At 34.6% G+C, this 13971-nt stretch overlaps 1 protein-coding gene across 1 annotated transcript; it reads right to left on the bottom strand.

Annotated features, from left to right (window-relative positions):
- Window positions 1-2104: 2104 nt before the first annotated feature.
- LOC123654598 (vesicle-fusing ATPase 1-like) lies at window positions 2105-13730 on the bottom strand. Its single transcript, XM_045590494.1, has 16 exons — window positions 13445-13730; window positions 13084-13172; window positions 12396-12525; window positions 11824-11909; window positions 11598-11743; window positions 11168-11306; window positions 10050-10192; window positions 7513-7712; window positions 7007-7139; window positions 6620-6822; window positions 5734-5922; window positions 5397-5529; window positions 4484-4641; window positions 3347-3531; window positions 3042-3200; window positions 2105-2240 (listed from the first exon to the last, which is right to left on the bottom strand). The coding sequence occupies exons 1-16, from the start codon at window positions 13454-13456 to the stop codon at window positions 2105-2107; spliced, it is 2241 nt and encodes a 746-aa protein (XP_045446450.1). The 5' UTR covers window positions 13457-13730.
- Window positions 13731-13971: the final 241 nt, after the last annotated feature.

Below are 13971 nucleotides of genomic sequence, written 5' to 3'. Positions count from 1 at the left end.
CCGCTGAAATACCTAATTTGAGTTTAAAATTCACAATACACTCACGAATAATCATTTTAGTTCTATTTATTATTTCATGCAGACTACTTGTTCTATAAGTATAATTTTAATAGAGATTTTTTAATAAATATACGTAAATTACGTATTTTAAACATTCAACATTTCTTTGTGATTGAATACATGGCTCAATGAATGTGAAATGGAATGTTCTATGCATATAATGCATGCAACAGCAACAAATAGGTGCAAAGGCATTTATTGATTATAAATATATTGAACTATTAACAAGTTATATCTTTAAATATATTAATAATATGTTTCCGAATAGCTAAAATTCTTCCATTTAGATATACTCATTTTATAAATTATTTATCATCAATTTGGCAACATATTATATTTTTGATAGTAATTCAATAACTTGATTTCGAGAGTGGTTGATTTTTCCATTTGATAAAGATTTGAACTGCTAAGTACAACACCAAAAGCTAAATATCATTTTATTACTAATTAATTGTACTCTTCAATGTAACTGTTTACGCCATAAATTGTAAAGGTTCTACCTCTACATTTAACAATGCTTGCAATTCTATAATACTAGAATAATAAAAACTTCGTATTGACATTTTCCCTTAAAAAGCTACGCCTATTTATTATGTTATAACGATCAAATATACTTATTTCATTAAAATAAACAGCGTTAAGCTGCATCACATTTACCTAACAAAAAATAAATAATATTGCCTTCAAAACTATACATTACATTATACAAAAAATTGAGCTATTGCCTAGACTTACAACCCTGGGATTTCCGTAACCATGTAGTCGTTGCAAAATAGCTAGGTGGATGAAAAAATTTTCTATAAAAGAATAATATTTACAAACATACTATTGTGATTTCTACAAAATAGGGATACATACTTGGAGAGTACGATACATGGTTACTGGAGTCGCATACCACTCATACCCTTGAGCTTAAGCTGTGTAAAGAAGGTTTATTAGGGCGTAAATAGCTCAGAATAGGCGTATAAGCATTCCTATCGATATTAAAACAAGTGGAATGTATAATTTTCACACAACTACCCAGCAACTTGTAATATCAGTAACGTAAAGGCAAGAAATTTATATAATAATATAATGTAATTAGTATGAAAAGCATAACGTCAATTAAGCGTTTATATAGTTAAAATTTACCAATGTCAACAAACGAGTCATACTGCAGATCGTTATTGTCGCTAATGTTCTGATCTTCTGAATTAAAAACATCGGGGTAATTAGTTTGAAGTGTTACCACAGCATTGTCCCTATCGCTCACTGCTGTGTTGTCTGAGCTGTCACTGTTATTACTATCGACATATTCATATAACCTGTTCTTGTCTTTCTCTTCTAAGCTCACTTCATACATACTCATTACTGGAGATATATCTTCCACCTTGACGGCGTCATGCGAATTCGAAAGCTCAGCGTCGTCGTAAGTTATAAAAGGTATTTCAACATGAGATGAAGAAGCCTCTTCGGTGAAACGACTAAAGTCCCCTAACTCTGACAAATTCAATGATATAGTGTTATATTCCCGGGCACGAGATGTATCTACCGATTCTTGAACGTTGCGGTCACATTTGAGTACGTCAGCGACGGCGTTGTTTTTAAGAGAGTACGAGTTGTCGTCGGATAAATCCGCTTCGGCGTTTAGAGTTACTGAATCTTCGTCTCTATCTTGCAAGTGTTCCAAATCATCGACGCATCGGGTGGAGTCGTCACTATCGGATACGATAAGTTCTAAGCTACGATCTAGCAAGCCGGTGTCGGTGTAAGTCGACATTTCGTCTTCGAAAACGATTTCGACACTTCGTATTCTCATCAGGGGCATCTTGGCGGGAGATATCTCGTTACCCTTAGCAGTTCTTCCTAATCGGTGGTGACTAGAGTCCAAGGATTCGCACACACTGACGTCGTCGTAGTCGATCTCGTAGCTTCTTAGGTCGGAAGCGCAGGGGGAGCTCTCGGTGGCTCGATAGCTGGGTTTGGATGTACAGGTATGTGCGTGTGTGTCGGGTGAGAGCGTGCCTGTGGTATGCGTGTGTAATCCCTAAGGTTGCAATAAATCTTATTGTACGGAGGTCCCAAGGTCGAGACCGCCCTCTTCTTGCATCTTTGTGACGAATTTGAATACTCTCGAATCCTCGTCGGTTTGTTTCACCATGTCGATTAGGGCTAAAAGCTTCTTGATGCCAATGAAAATCCTGTGAAAAAAGAATTCATTATTATTTTGTGTGCTGTGTGGTTACGGTAGTGAGAATAAATCCACCCCCTCTCTTCCCGTGGGTGTCGTAAGAGGCGACTAAGGGATAACAGTTCCACTATCACCTTGGAACTTAAAAAGCCAACCACCGCGGAATAACCATCCAACTGCTGGATTTGAAATATATAGGCCAAAAACGGGCAGCAGCGTCTTTGGTGCAACAAAGCTAGCCCTGCGAAGATAGCGCGAACTTGTTGGAGGCCTATGTCCCGCAATGGACTGTATTAGGCTGAAGTGAGTGATTATTTTTTATTTCTCCACGTCTGTGTGTATACTAACTTGGCGCCGCTCTGCTCCAGCAGCTCCACGTCTATGTGTATACTAACTTGGGCCGCTCTGCTCCAGCACCTCCACATCTATGTGTATACTAACTTGGCGCCGCTCTGCTCCAGCACCTCCACGTCTGTGTGTATACTAACTTGGCGTCGCTCTGCTCCAGCACCTCCACGTCTGTGTGTATACTAACTTGGGCCGCTCTGCTCCAGCACCTCCACGTCTGTGTGTATACTAACTTGGGCCGCTCTGCTCCAGCACCTCCACGTCTGTGTGTATACTAACTTGGGCCGCTCTGCTCCAGCACCTCCACGTCTGTGTGTATACTAACTTGGGCCGCTCTGCTCCAGCACCTCCACGTCTGTGTGTATACTAACTTGGGCCGCTCTGCTCCAGCACCTCCACGTCTGTGTGTATACTAACTTGGGCCGCTCTGCTCCAGCACCTCCACGTCTGTGTGTATACTAACTTGGCGCCGCGCAGGTCGCGCTGGATGGTGGCGAGGTCGCGGCGCGAGAAGGCGTCGCTCTGCTCCAGCACGGCCATGACGTGCTCGGGCTGCGACAGGTTGGGCACGTGCAGCACGCCGGTGAAAGCTGACAGCATTTCCATGTCCTCCAGGACTTGTCTGTAAGTTTAGTTTGCAATGGTTATTTAACTTTATTTAGTAATAATATTACAATTCATTATTTGAATTGATTAAGCTTGCAAATTCGTTCCTATAACAATACCATACCATATAAATTTTAAGAAACCTTCATTAATTTTGCTTACCTCCGACTGCTGGTACACAAAATGAGTAGTTTTCTGCCTTTAGGTGGCTGTTTCTTAAGCAGCACAAGTAGAGCTTGCAACGTGAGGTTAGAGTACCGCGGGCCGATGGAACCGTAGTCGAGGAGACGCTCGATATTATCAACCAGGATGCAAGACAAAGTTGAACGATACGCGTCGTCGAAGTACTGGAAATATTATTTTTATTTTATAATATACTAGCGACCCGCCCCGGCTTCGCACAGGTGCAATGCTGATACTAAATATACTACAGAATGTTTATTTATAGTATGAAGCTAGCTTATAGCATGTTTATCAACATAATACAACAACATTCAAATATGCGACGTTAGATTACATGTTGTTACAGAACGCGTTGAAGAAATAAAGGTTCACTGCTCGTTCCCTGTAGGTGATAGCGTGATAATATGTAGCCTATATGTTGACCCGACTTCTTCATAATATTCGTGCCAAATTTGAAGTAAATCCATGCAGTACTTTTTGAGTTTATCCCGGACATACATACAGACAAACAGACAAAAATTTTAAAAACTATATTTTTGACTTCGGTATCAATTGTAAATCACACCCCAAGTATTCTTAAAAAAAAAAATTCAATGTACAGTTTTGACTTTCCTACCATTTTATTATATATATAGATGTAGTATTTATATACTAAATACAAATAAATAAAATTGGAATGTCTGTTTGTAATATAAAAATAACCGCTTTTTACTAAATGCATATGGATTTATACACAGTACATTTAACAAAATGACATTTTTTACAATTTTTGTCTGTCTGTCTGTTTATTTCGGCTAATCTCTGAAATGGCTGGACCCGTTTTTGACGAGACTTTCACTGGTAGATAGCTGATGTAGTAAAGAGTAACTTAGGGTACTTTTATTTTAGAAATTTATTTATTTTGTAGCTCTGAGTTCAGAACTGAACAAAAACAGTTTTGTTATGTTCCACGCGGACGAAGTTGCAGGCGCAGCTAGTTATAAATATATCTGGTAATAGTGTCTTAAGAATTGTATTTATATTATTATAATTTTTTGACACAAAGAGGGGATGGATAAAAATAAAAATTATTGAGAAAACAATATAAAAAGAAAAATTTATTAAACATTGTCATACCTTTCGGATTTGTAAACATTTGGCAGTTTCAGTATAGCCGACCATATCTTCGGGCGAGCAAACCTTGACAAATGGGAAGTCAGATAGTTTAGCCAGTTCTGCAGCGAGTGCCGTCTTTCCACTATTGGGTGGTCCTTCTAACAACACCGATACTAGACCTGGTAAAAATTGTATGACTAGTTTTATTTATCTTATAATTACTAGCGAATTTGACGATTTATTCAGTTATCCAGACATTCGGTTTAGTCATTGCTATGAAGCTAAACGATTAAGCTTGCAAATTCGTTCCTATAACAATACCATACCAAATAAATTTTAAGAAACCTTCATTAATTTTCTTACCTCCGACTGCTGGTACACAAAATGAGTAGTTTTCTGCCTTTGGGTGGCTGTTTCTTAAGCAGCACAAGTAGAGCTTGCAACGTGAGGTTAGAGAACCGCGGGCCGATGAGACCGTAGTTAGACGCCGCGTTGGCGCAACGGTTACTGCCATGGATTGTAATTGTTGCGCTGGCGGTTGCGGGTTCGATCCCCGCACATGACATACATTTGTATTGGCCATACACGTGTTTGTCATGGTCTGGGTGTTTGTGCATTCCTTGTGGGTCTCCCCACCGTGCCTCGGAGAGCACGTTAAGCCGTTGGTCCCGGTTGTTATCATGTACACCTGATAGCGATCGTTACTCATAGTAGGGAGTATATCCACCAACCCGCATTGGAGCAGCGTGGTGGATTAAGCTCTAATCCTTCTTCTACATGGGGAAAGAGGCCTATGCCCAGTTGTGGGATATTACAGGCTGAAGCGTATGAAGCTAAATGCTATTTTTTAATGTTAACAAGACTGATTACAAAATTTAATACTTCAATAATTTTGGGACATTGTATCAAAATAAAAGGACATTAAAATCCTTACCACTGGTTTCTGTCGCCCTTGCCTGCTGGATATACAATTGTCCATCTTCTAAGAGGGATGTAACTGGATTTCCCCAGTTAATAATGCCACGCATCAGGAAGTTTTCTAAGGCTTCTGCGGCTGTACCAAATGCCTGAAAAAATTATTCACTTTGATTAAAGATGAAGTGTATGAATTCATATCTCTTCTTATAAACTATTATAAAGATAATTAACGCTTTTCTTTTTGATCAGCTAATCAAAAAAAAAAAAAAACAGGAAACCGCTCCTATAACAAATTCGATTAGTCACGACATTATTGAACCTGCGACCTTTTGTTATATCGTATTATAACTTACTGGTTTAACATCATTTTCTAATGCATGTAGGAAGTCTCCCTTTTCCACCATGAGCTTCTCCATAGCCTCGGGGTCCACTTCCACCTTGGTGGACGCTTTGATGAGTCGGTTCATAGCAGTGGACTGAGCCGCGCGTACTAGACCTTCGAGCTCCGCACCGGAGAAGTTCTTAGTCAGGGTCGCTAGTTCCTGTGATATGGTGGAATATATTACAACTATTGCGATAAAATTTTTGTACTAAGAAGTGTGTCTTTTTTTGTGTGATACGATCAGGGCGACCTTCTCCAGGTGCTCTGTCCACCTTACTTACCACAGGACCACAATAGTATCTGAGAGCAGTATTATTATTTATATTATTTAGCTGTGATCATCCACAAGATTGAGGTACTTCCCCAAAGAGGCTGCTCACGCTTTTGAGCAGGATATTTTCTGCTGCGCCATACCTCTATGAGTATGGTTTATGGTAGGTATGATGTTTATTCATGTCAAAAGAACAGCCTTTTAAGTCAATGTCAAAAGAACAGCCTTTTCAGAGGGTAGTTATAGAATATAGAAGTTTGTAAATTTTTATGTATCTATTTTAGTTGATTTTTCACTAGCAGATAACTAATGTCGAAAAAAAAAAAACAACTTAGGCTACGGTTGTTTAAAAAAATATAGTTTCAATTAATAAAAGGTAAATTTCACAAAGTTATTTTGCAACATAACTTTGTGAAATTTACCTTTGATTTGTTAATTTTTTTTAGCAGATGTTTAGATGTGATTGTCGTCAATTATTATAAAAATATCTTTGGCATGTTGATTAAGTTTTGAAACTTCATTGCAACTAAAATATTATTAAAATCAAAACTCACACAAATCCTTAAGTCATAAGAGATAAACCCACCTTGCAGTCGACATCCTCAGCAATCTTCTTGTATTCCTTCATACGTTTAGTATGGATGTTCAAAATCTGAACGCGACCATTCTCATCAGGCAAACCTATTTCCATCTGAACCTCTAAACGACCAGGTCTAAGCAAAGCCTCGTCAATCATATCTCGTCTGTTCGTCATCCCGATCACCAAAATATTGTTCAATTGATCCACACCTAAGATATCAAAAATAACTCGGATAAGTCAAAAATACATATTATTGATTTATTAAATAAATATTGAACATTCTTCTGGAGTTTTCTGAAAGGTACAACAGATTAAGATTAAGAAAAAATTAAGTTCTTTTCTAAACGTATTTTCATAGCATATATTGTTTAGATATTTTTAAGTTTTACGTACCATCGATCTTAGATAGTAGTTGGTTAACAACAGTGTCATGGACCCCGGTGTTCCCTCCGACCGAGCCTCTGGCTTTACATATAGCGTCGATTTCGTCGAAGATTATTATGTGAAGACCGCTATTTGGCCCGCACTATAAAATTAACACATGTTGTAGATAAATTGACAACTTAATAGGCTTTTGTTAAGTAATTAATTATATCGAAGTTCTGCAAAACTGAAATTTATGACTATTATTTTTGGGGTTATTAGTAAGCATTTTCAAATTAGACTATGTGATTAAGATTTCTTATTTGATTTTTGATTCCATCACAAAAAAGTACTAACAAACTAAACCTATACCCAGAACCTATAGCCAGATTAGTTTGTTAGCAATAAAGATATTTAGTAAGTCGACAGGTAATTATTTATTATCATTTGCATACGATATTTTAAACAAAAATTAGTTCCTCTAACACCTGAGACCTTAATACCATATTTTAATTAACAATAATTATACTAAATACCCTTTTCTCTTCTTCTTCAGCATCCGCAAACAATCTTCTGATGTTGGCCTCACTCTCACCGACATATTTGTCCAAGATTTGAGGACCATTTACAATTTTGGGTTCCCTTGCGTTTAACATTTTGCCGATTTGTCGTGCCATTAAAGTTTTACCAGTACCAGGCGGGCCATATAAAAGTATACCCTTTACGTGTTTGCAGCCTGAAATTAGCGATTCATTTATTTAAAATACACTTAATTATAATAAATGAAGATATTTATCAATGACTAGTTACTATATTCTCAAAACGATTCGTTTTACATACGAACATACGAACAGTTCAACTTTGAACATGTTCTAAAATTGAACGATGAAGTGCACTTAAATGATTTAACCCATGCCCCAAGTTCAGTATTATGTCGAAATTATTATAATATTAGTATTAAAATAATTGTGTTTGCTGGCAAACGAAAAAAAAACCGATTTCAATTACATCGACGAGTAATAAATGGAGATAGACGAAAAAATAGTCAAGTAAATACGCATTATCAAAGATTACTCCAAACGCCAACTTTTAGATATATATACATAATCGGTCGTAATAGTAATTTTAATAGATAGAAATGTCCATTCATCCTCACCAACATTCGCGACATATACAGGTTGGCGCAATAGAACTTGCATATTGCATCACATTTTTTTTGCGGGGCGCGTGGGCGGTGAAAACTAACTACCGTTGGATACGCACGGTCATGGAGTTTTAGACACAATGAGTCACTTCGATGGGAAGCGTCGCGCATTTTACAAGACCTTGTAGTTCATACAAGTTCTGAATATGGACTACGACGAATTAGTAAAACTCCGCGTGTTAATTAAAATATGGGTAAAGCGTTATAAAGGGACCGGTTTAACGTTTAAATCACAAGCAAAAGGTCGTCTTAGAACATCTAGGACAATATTGAGAGAATTATGCAGTCTGTACGAGAAGATCCACGATTGTCTACTCGCAAGAGATCTTCTCTCTTACACTTATCGCGATGAAGTTTGCAACGAATTTTAAACTTGGATCTTAAGCTGCATTCATACAAGCTGCAATTAAGACAATAATTAAAAGAGTGTGACTTTAGAAAAAGGCTCACATTTGCTAATGAAACGCTTACTCAATTTTCCAATTTTGACAGTATCATTTTCTCTGATGAGGCTCTGATATTTCCATATAAATATAAGGTGCATTTTCATGCTGACGCTTGACGCTGGTTTTAAGCGTCAAATTTAGTCACGTGATAAATAAATAAATAAATAAATAAATATTTACACAATACACACACGGTTGTCTGTTCCTAAAGTAAGCAACTTAATGCTTGTGTTATAGGTAACAGCCGACTGGTATATAGCTACATATTTTTTTTCGATAAACATACTTATAAATAATACATATATAAATATATAAATAAATATTTATATTACACCCAGACTCGGGGTGGGAATCGAACCCACAACCCTCGGAGCAGAAAGCAGGGTCACTACAAACTGCGCCAACGGGCTAGTGATAAGAATTGAACTATGCGACATCTAGAAAAAATTCAAAATAAAATTCTAGTAATTTTAAGAATAGTAAATTCTAGGACATGGTTTCAATAAGACGAAGCTACCAGTCCCACGTCAAATGACTCCATGGTGATTGTGAAACAGATGTACCTAGGCAGAGCTCGAAAACAGGATATCCCGTGGCCCACTCGTAGTCCATATTTGACGCTTCCTGTCTTTTTTTATCTTCCTGACTTCCTGACTTATTTTCTATATTTATTATACCTCAAACACAGTCTACAGTAATAATCCGAGAAACATCGACCAGCTCAAGGAGAATATCCGTGGTAAAACGGCCGTAATAACATCAGCATTACTAAAGAAAATTTTCAATAATTTCCGTTCGCGGTTAGAGGAGTGCCATCGTAGACAGGGTTATTATTTTGATTTAGATGATATTTATTAAAAAAAAAAAACATAAACCTCAGTTACTACTTTACCATCCCTTACTTTTATTTTAACTATGAATAAATAAATATCTTATAACATTCACACATTCGTCTGTTCCTAAATGTAAGCAATTTAATGCTTGTTGCTTTTTTTAAATAATTATACATTCGAAATAATCTATAAGTACTAATAAATAATGAGTCATTTTTTTTTTGTTCGGTTATAGTGCGAAAACTACTGAACCGATCAGAATAATATGTAGCTATACCATAAGATGCAGCGTGTTTCGGAGAAGGTTTTAAGTACATGATATGTTGGTGATTACTTATCGTGTAAAAAAGTTTAAGACGGACAGAGGTCGTTAGTATATATATTAATATATAAATACAAATATGGACCATGACTCAGGCGTGAATCGAACCCGCAACCCGCGAAACAGAATGCAGGGCCACTATAAACTGCGCCAACGGGTTAGTCATTTCTAACTTTAACTTTAGTATTTATTTTTTAAATATATTTTTAAATATGCATCTTCTATTGCGCCACCTGTATTATTATAGATTTTAAAACTAGAAACTAACCCAATTGCTCAACAACTTCTGGTGGGAAGACGCGAGAAGCGAAAGCTCTTCTGAAAATTGCGTTGAATTCTTTGTCCAAACCACCGATTCCCATTTTGCCGAAATCCCAGTCTGGGTTGATGATGGATTGACGTGGCTGTTTGCTGTACAAAGTATTTTGCAAGTATCAATTTAATATTCAAATTAAGTATGTACATTTCAATTGTTTTGAATGCATTTTGTAAACTTTACCTACTATTTGACGACAATTAGTAGTTACAAAATAAAGAGATGTTAAATATTTACAATTAGATGTTTAATGATATATTCTTATATTTACAACTACCGTTTAGTTATCTGGTTGTTCAAATTGTATTCATATATTCCTTATTAAAAAAAAAAGTATTTGTTACTACATAGGCTGTTCGACTCCAAACTGCGTTCCTTTAAAGGGAGGTTCCGTAGATGTTCCGTAGATGTAGATGTATAGATAACGTTACACGTGAAAAAAAACCTAGTTCTTTTTTAAATTTTACTTTGCCTTCATATAGTAGCTACTCTGTCAAGCACTTCTCCATACCTAATCGTCTAATATCTACTATTTTTCTTAGTCCAAAACGTCGGTAAAATGAAATATTAATTCTAAGTGCCGCATACAACTAAAGAACCGCGTATGGAAACGATTTTTTTTTTTTTTGTAGAATGTTTTCATTCATTATAATAAAACATTTTTTTCGAATTTTCCGAAAAAGTAGTGTAAGTACCGTTGAGGACCTCCCGTGACTATGGTTGCTGTAAACTATCCGAAACGTCGGGCAAAAAATCCCGTCGCGAAAAAATCCGAAAAAGTTGTTTTCATTATAACGATTGAAATTCGCGTAAACATTAGAAAACAATAATGTTTTCATTGCAAATTATAGCCGTGCTAACGCGCTCACGAAAGGTATTATGCGGAACGAGACCATCAAAGTAGCTCATCTATTTAAACAAAGTCAATGTCTTAAAACTAAAGTCGAAACCACAAAAGTCGAAATTTTAAAGTCAATCAATAGTACACAATCATATCATGTTTAATAGAAAAAGTTAAGTTACATATTTTGTTTTCAATGTGTTATGTTACAATAACTTCATTAACTTACCCTTTAGCTTTGCCAACAAGGTTAAGAGAAGAGTTCTCTGCCTTATCAAATTGTATGCAGGCATCGGGAAGCAACCTGCCCATCCTGACTCGACGAGGCACTGCTTTAGTTCCAGCAGCTAAAGCTTGTACATCCACAGCTAAATAAATGAAATTTTGAAATTAATTTCATACAATAATTATGTAATATTAAATAAATTTATACACAAATATGAATAAGAACTCCAATAGTAAATAATATTTCCATACAAACAAAAATTATTATCAACATTTTATCTATTAAGACAATTTAATTAGATTTTCAAACTATGACTGGGGTATTTTTTAGAAAAAAAAAGAAATATATGGCTATATACAGTTTGCATAAATTGTATATATTTTTTTATTAAATCTATGCAATAATGATTATTTATTTAATTTTAAAAAATTACCTTCCAGATTCTTAACAATAAGCGATAACACTTTCTTCTCCTGGAATGAAAAAGCAAGTTGCTGTCCAACTGTAAATATTTGATTCGAGAATTGAATGAGAAAGTCACGAGCCATCTGTTCCGAGTCATACTGCTCCAAAGATGTTCTACAAATATAAAACAATGTTTTTCATTCAAAGTCACAATGAATATGCAAAACATTTATTTATGTAATATTTAGACTTACGTCTTCTTTAACATGAAATCTGCTTCTAATGTAACACTGCATAAGCAATCAGCGCTTTGGGGCTTAAAAGGCTTCACATCAATGCTCTGTAACAATAGTATTTTAGTTACACAATCTATTATCAGAAATACTACCAATTAATTATTTACAAATTTGATTAGAATTTTTTTGCAACAAAAATATTATTTGATATTGCTAATACAAAACAATATTATTTCATTTTTTGGTATGTTTTGTTAACAAAAAATATTGTTGAAAATGATTTAGAGTTATATTATTAAAATGTCATTATTATTGGCCAATTAGTGCAGTTTGTAGTGACCCTGATTTCTGCTCCAGGGATTGTGGGTTTGATTCCCACCCCAAATGGGTGTAATATATATATATAATTGATTATAGATGTATTATTTATATGTAGGTTTAATGAAAAAAAAAATGTAGTTATAACAATCAGCTGTTACATAAAACACAAGCTTTAGTTGCTTACTTTAGGAACAGACGACTGTGTGTGTATGTTGTAGATATTTATTTATTTATATGATTATTATTTAATTTTACATTAGTCAAAGTACCTGTCCAATGGACAAAGTGGCCCATTTCCTTTGAGGTGCTGAGAAACCAACCGTACCTCGGTCAACCCCGTTGTAAAACCTGACGCTGAAGACAAAGTGCTGTGAAGGCCCAGTAGTGATCTCAACATGTCTAAAGAACAACATTTTTATTTTATTTTTTGCATCAGAATTATGGCAAGCAAATATTTTTTTAATTTAATTAACTAATGAATAATAATATAATTATAAATATAAATGCCAATTATAAAAAACAACTTATAGCATTTTGTAAAAATATTTATATAAAAATTGATAAGTATTTTAATAAATAATGAAGGTTTATTTCACTAGTAATGTATAAATTATTACAAATTTAGTCCATTTACTGAAAGAAGATCAAACATCAAGGCTATTAATACAATTAGTTTGTCGATAATAATTTTCATTTCATTTTGTTCTAATAATATTTATTCATTTAAAATAAGATGTATTTTAATTAAAATAAAATTAGTAATTATATTTTTAGTTAATAATAAATTAATAAACTTTTATGTTAATTGTTTTTTTAATTATCTTACAGTACATTTATTACTTGTTGCAATGAAAATAAAAAATCTTACAAATATTCTGTAAATACATAAATGAGTATTGTGGAATCAATGAATAGTGAAATCACACAAAACGAAATTGTAGTATTTGGATCACTTACTTAACATCACTGGGAAAATCATCCGGGTTGATAAGAGCGCAGTTGGTGACTGCTAATTCGTCCGAAGGACATTTTGCTGCTTTCATGCGCTAAAATAAAATATTTTTATATTCGCATGGCTGTTTTTTTAATTGTAATATAAATAATAATATATGGTTTATAACGAATATATCGCGCAATAATAATTAACGGTCTTAAATTGATTGTAAATAATAAATAAACAATTTTTACATTAATTTTATTAAAATTATTTATGATAATTATGAAGTAATTGCTAAATTGTTTTTTTTTTTTTTTTATGGAAGCAGATAAATGTCGAATTTAAACAGACATTGTAAATTATATTTTTTCTTTTACTTACCATTGCAGACATTTTAAACTAATTTAATTTTCTATATAACTGCAATGTTATGACAATAATGATTCACGTTGATTGACGTGACGTCAGCGTGCAATCAATAGACTGTTTCGGGTTTCCTACAACCCATTGAGGCAACGAATGTATACGCAAGGGACTGCAGTAAATTATTTTGGCTAAGAACTATTGGTTTAACCGATCAATACGTGATTTAGTATTGCCACTACTTAAGGTTCACATACATATTTTTATTGATAATTATCGTATTTTTTACGCTATACCATATTGTTGAATGTATATTATATATTGACTATATTAAAAATCAAAATAATTCGTATAAAAATCGAATTGATTAATGTGTAGGTAATGATAAATATGGTATATAGAGTATGAGTTTTCGATGTCATAGTAAGGTGTTGCCTCTAATAGACTAGAGCTGAATAGTATCACTTCCAGTCAGTGTTCGTATTTTCAGTAGATACAGTGTCGAAAAAAAGAAATACTCGAGAGAAGATACCTTTGAGGAAGTA

Source organism: Melitaea cinxia, chromosome 6 (assembly GCF_905220565.1).
Source record: "Melitaea cinxia chromosome 6, ilMelCinx1.1, whole genome shotgun sequence".
NCBI classification, from domain to species: domain Eukaryota; kingdom Metazoa; phylum Arthropoda; class Insecta; order Lepidoptera; family Nymphalidae; genus Melitaea; species Melitaea cinxia.
This window is presented reverse-complemented; position numbering and strand designations above follow the sequence as displayed.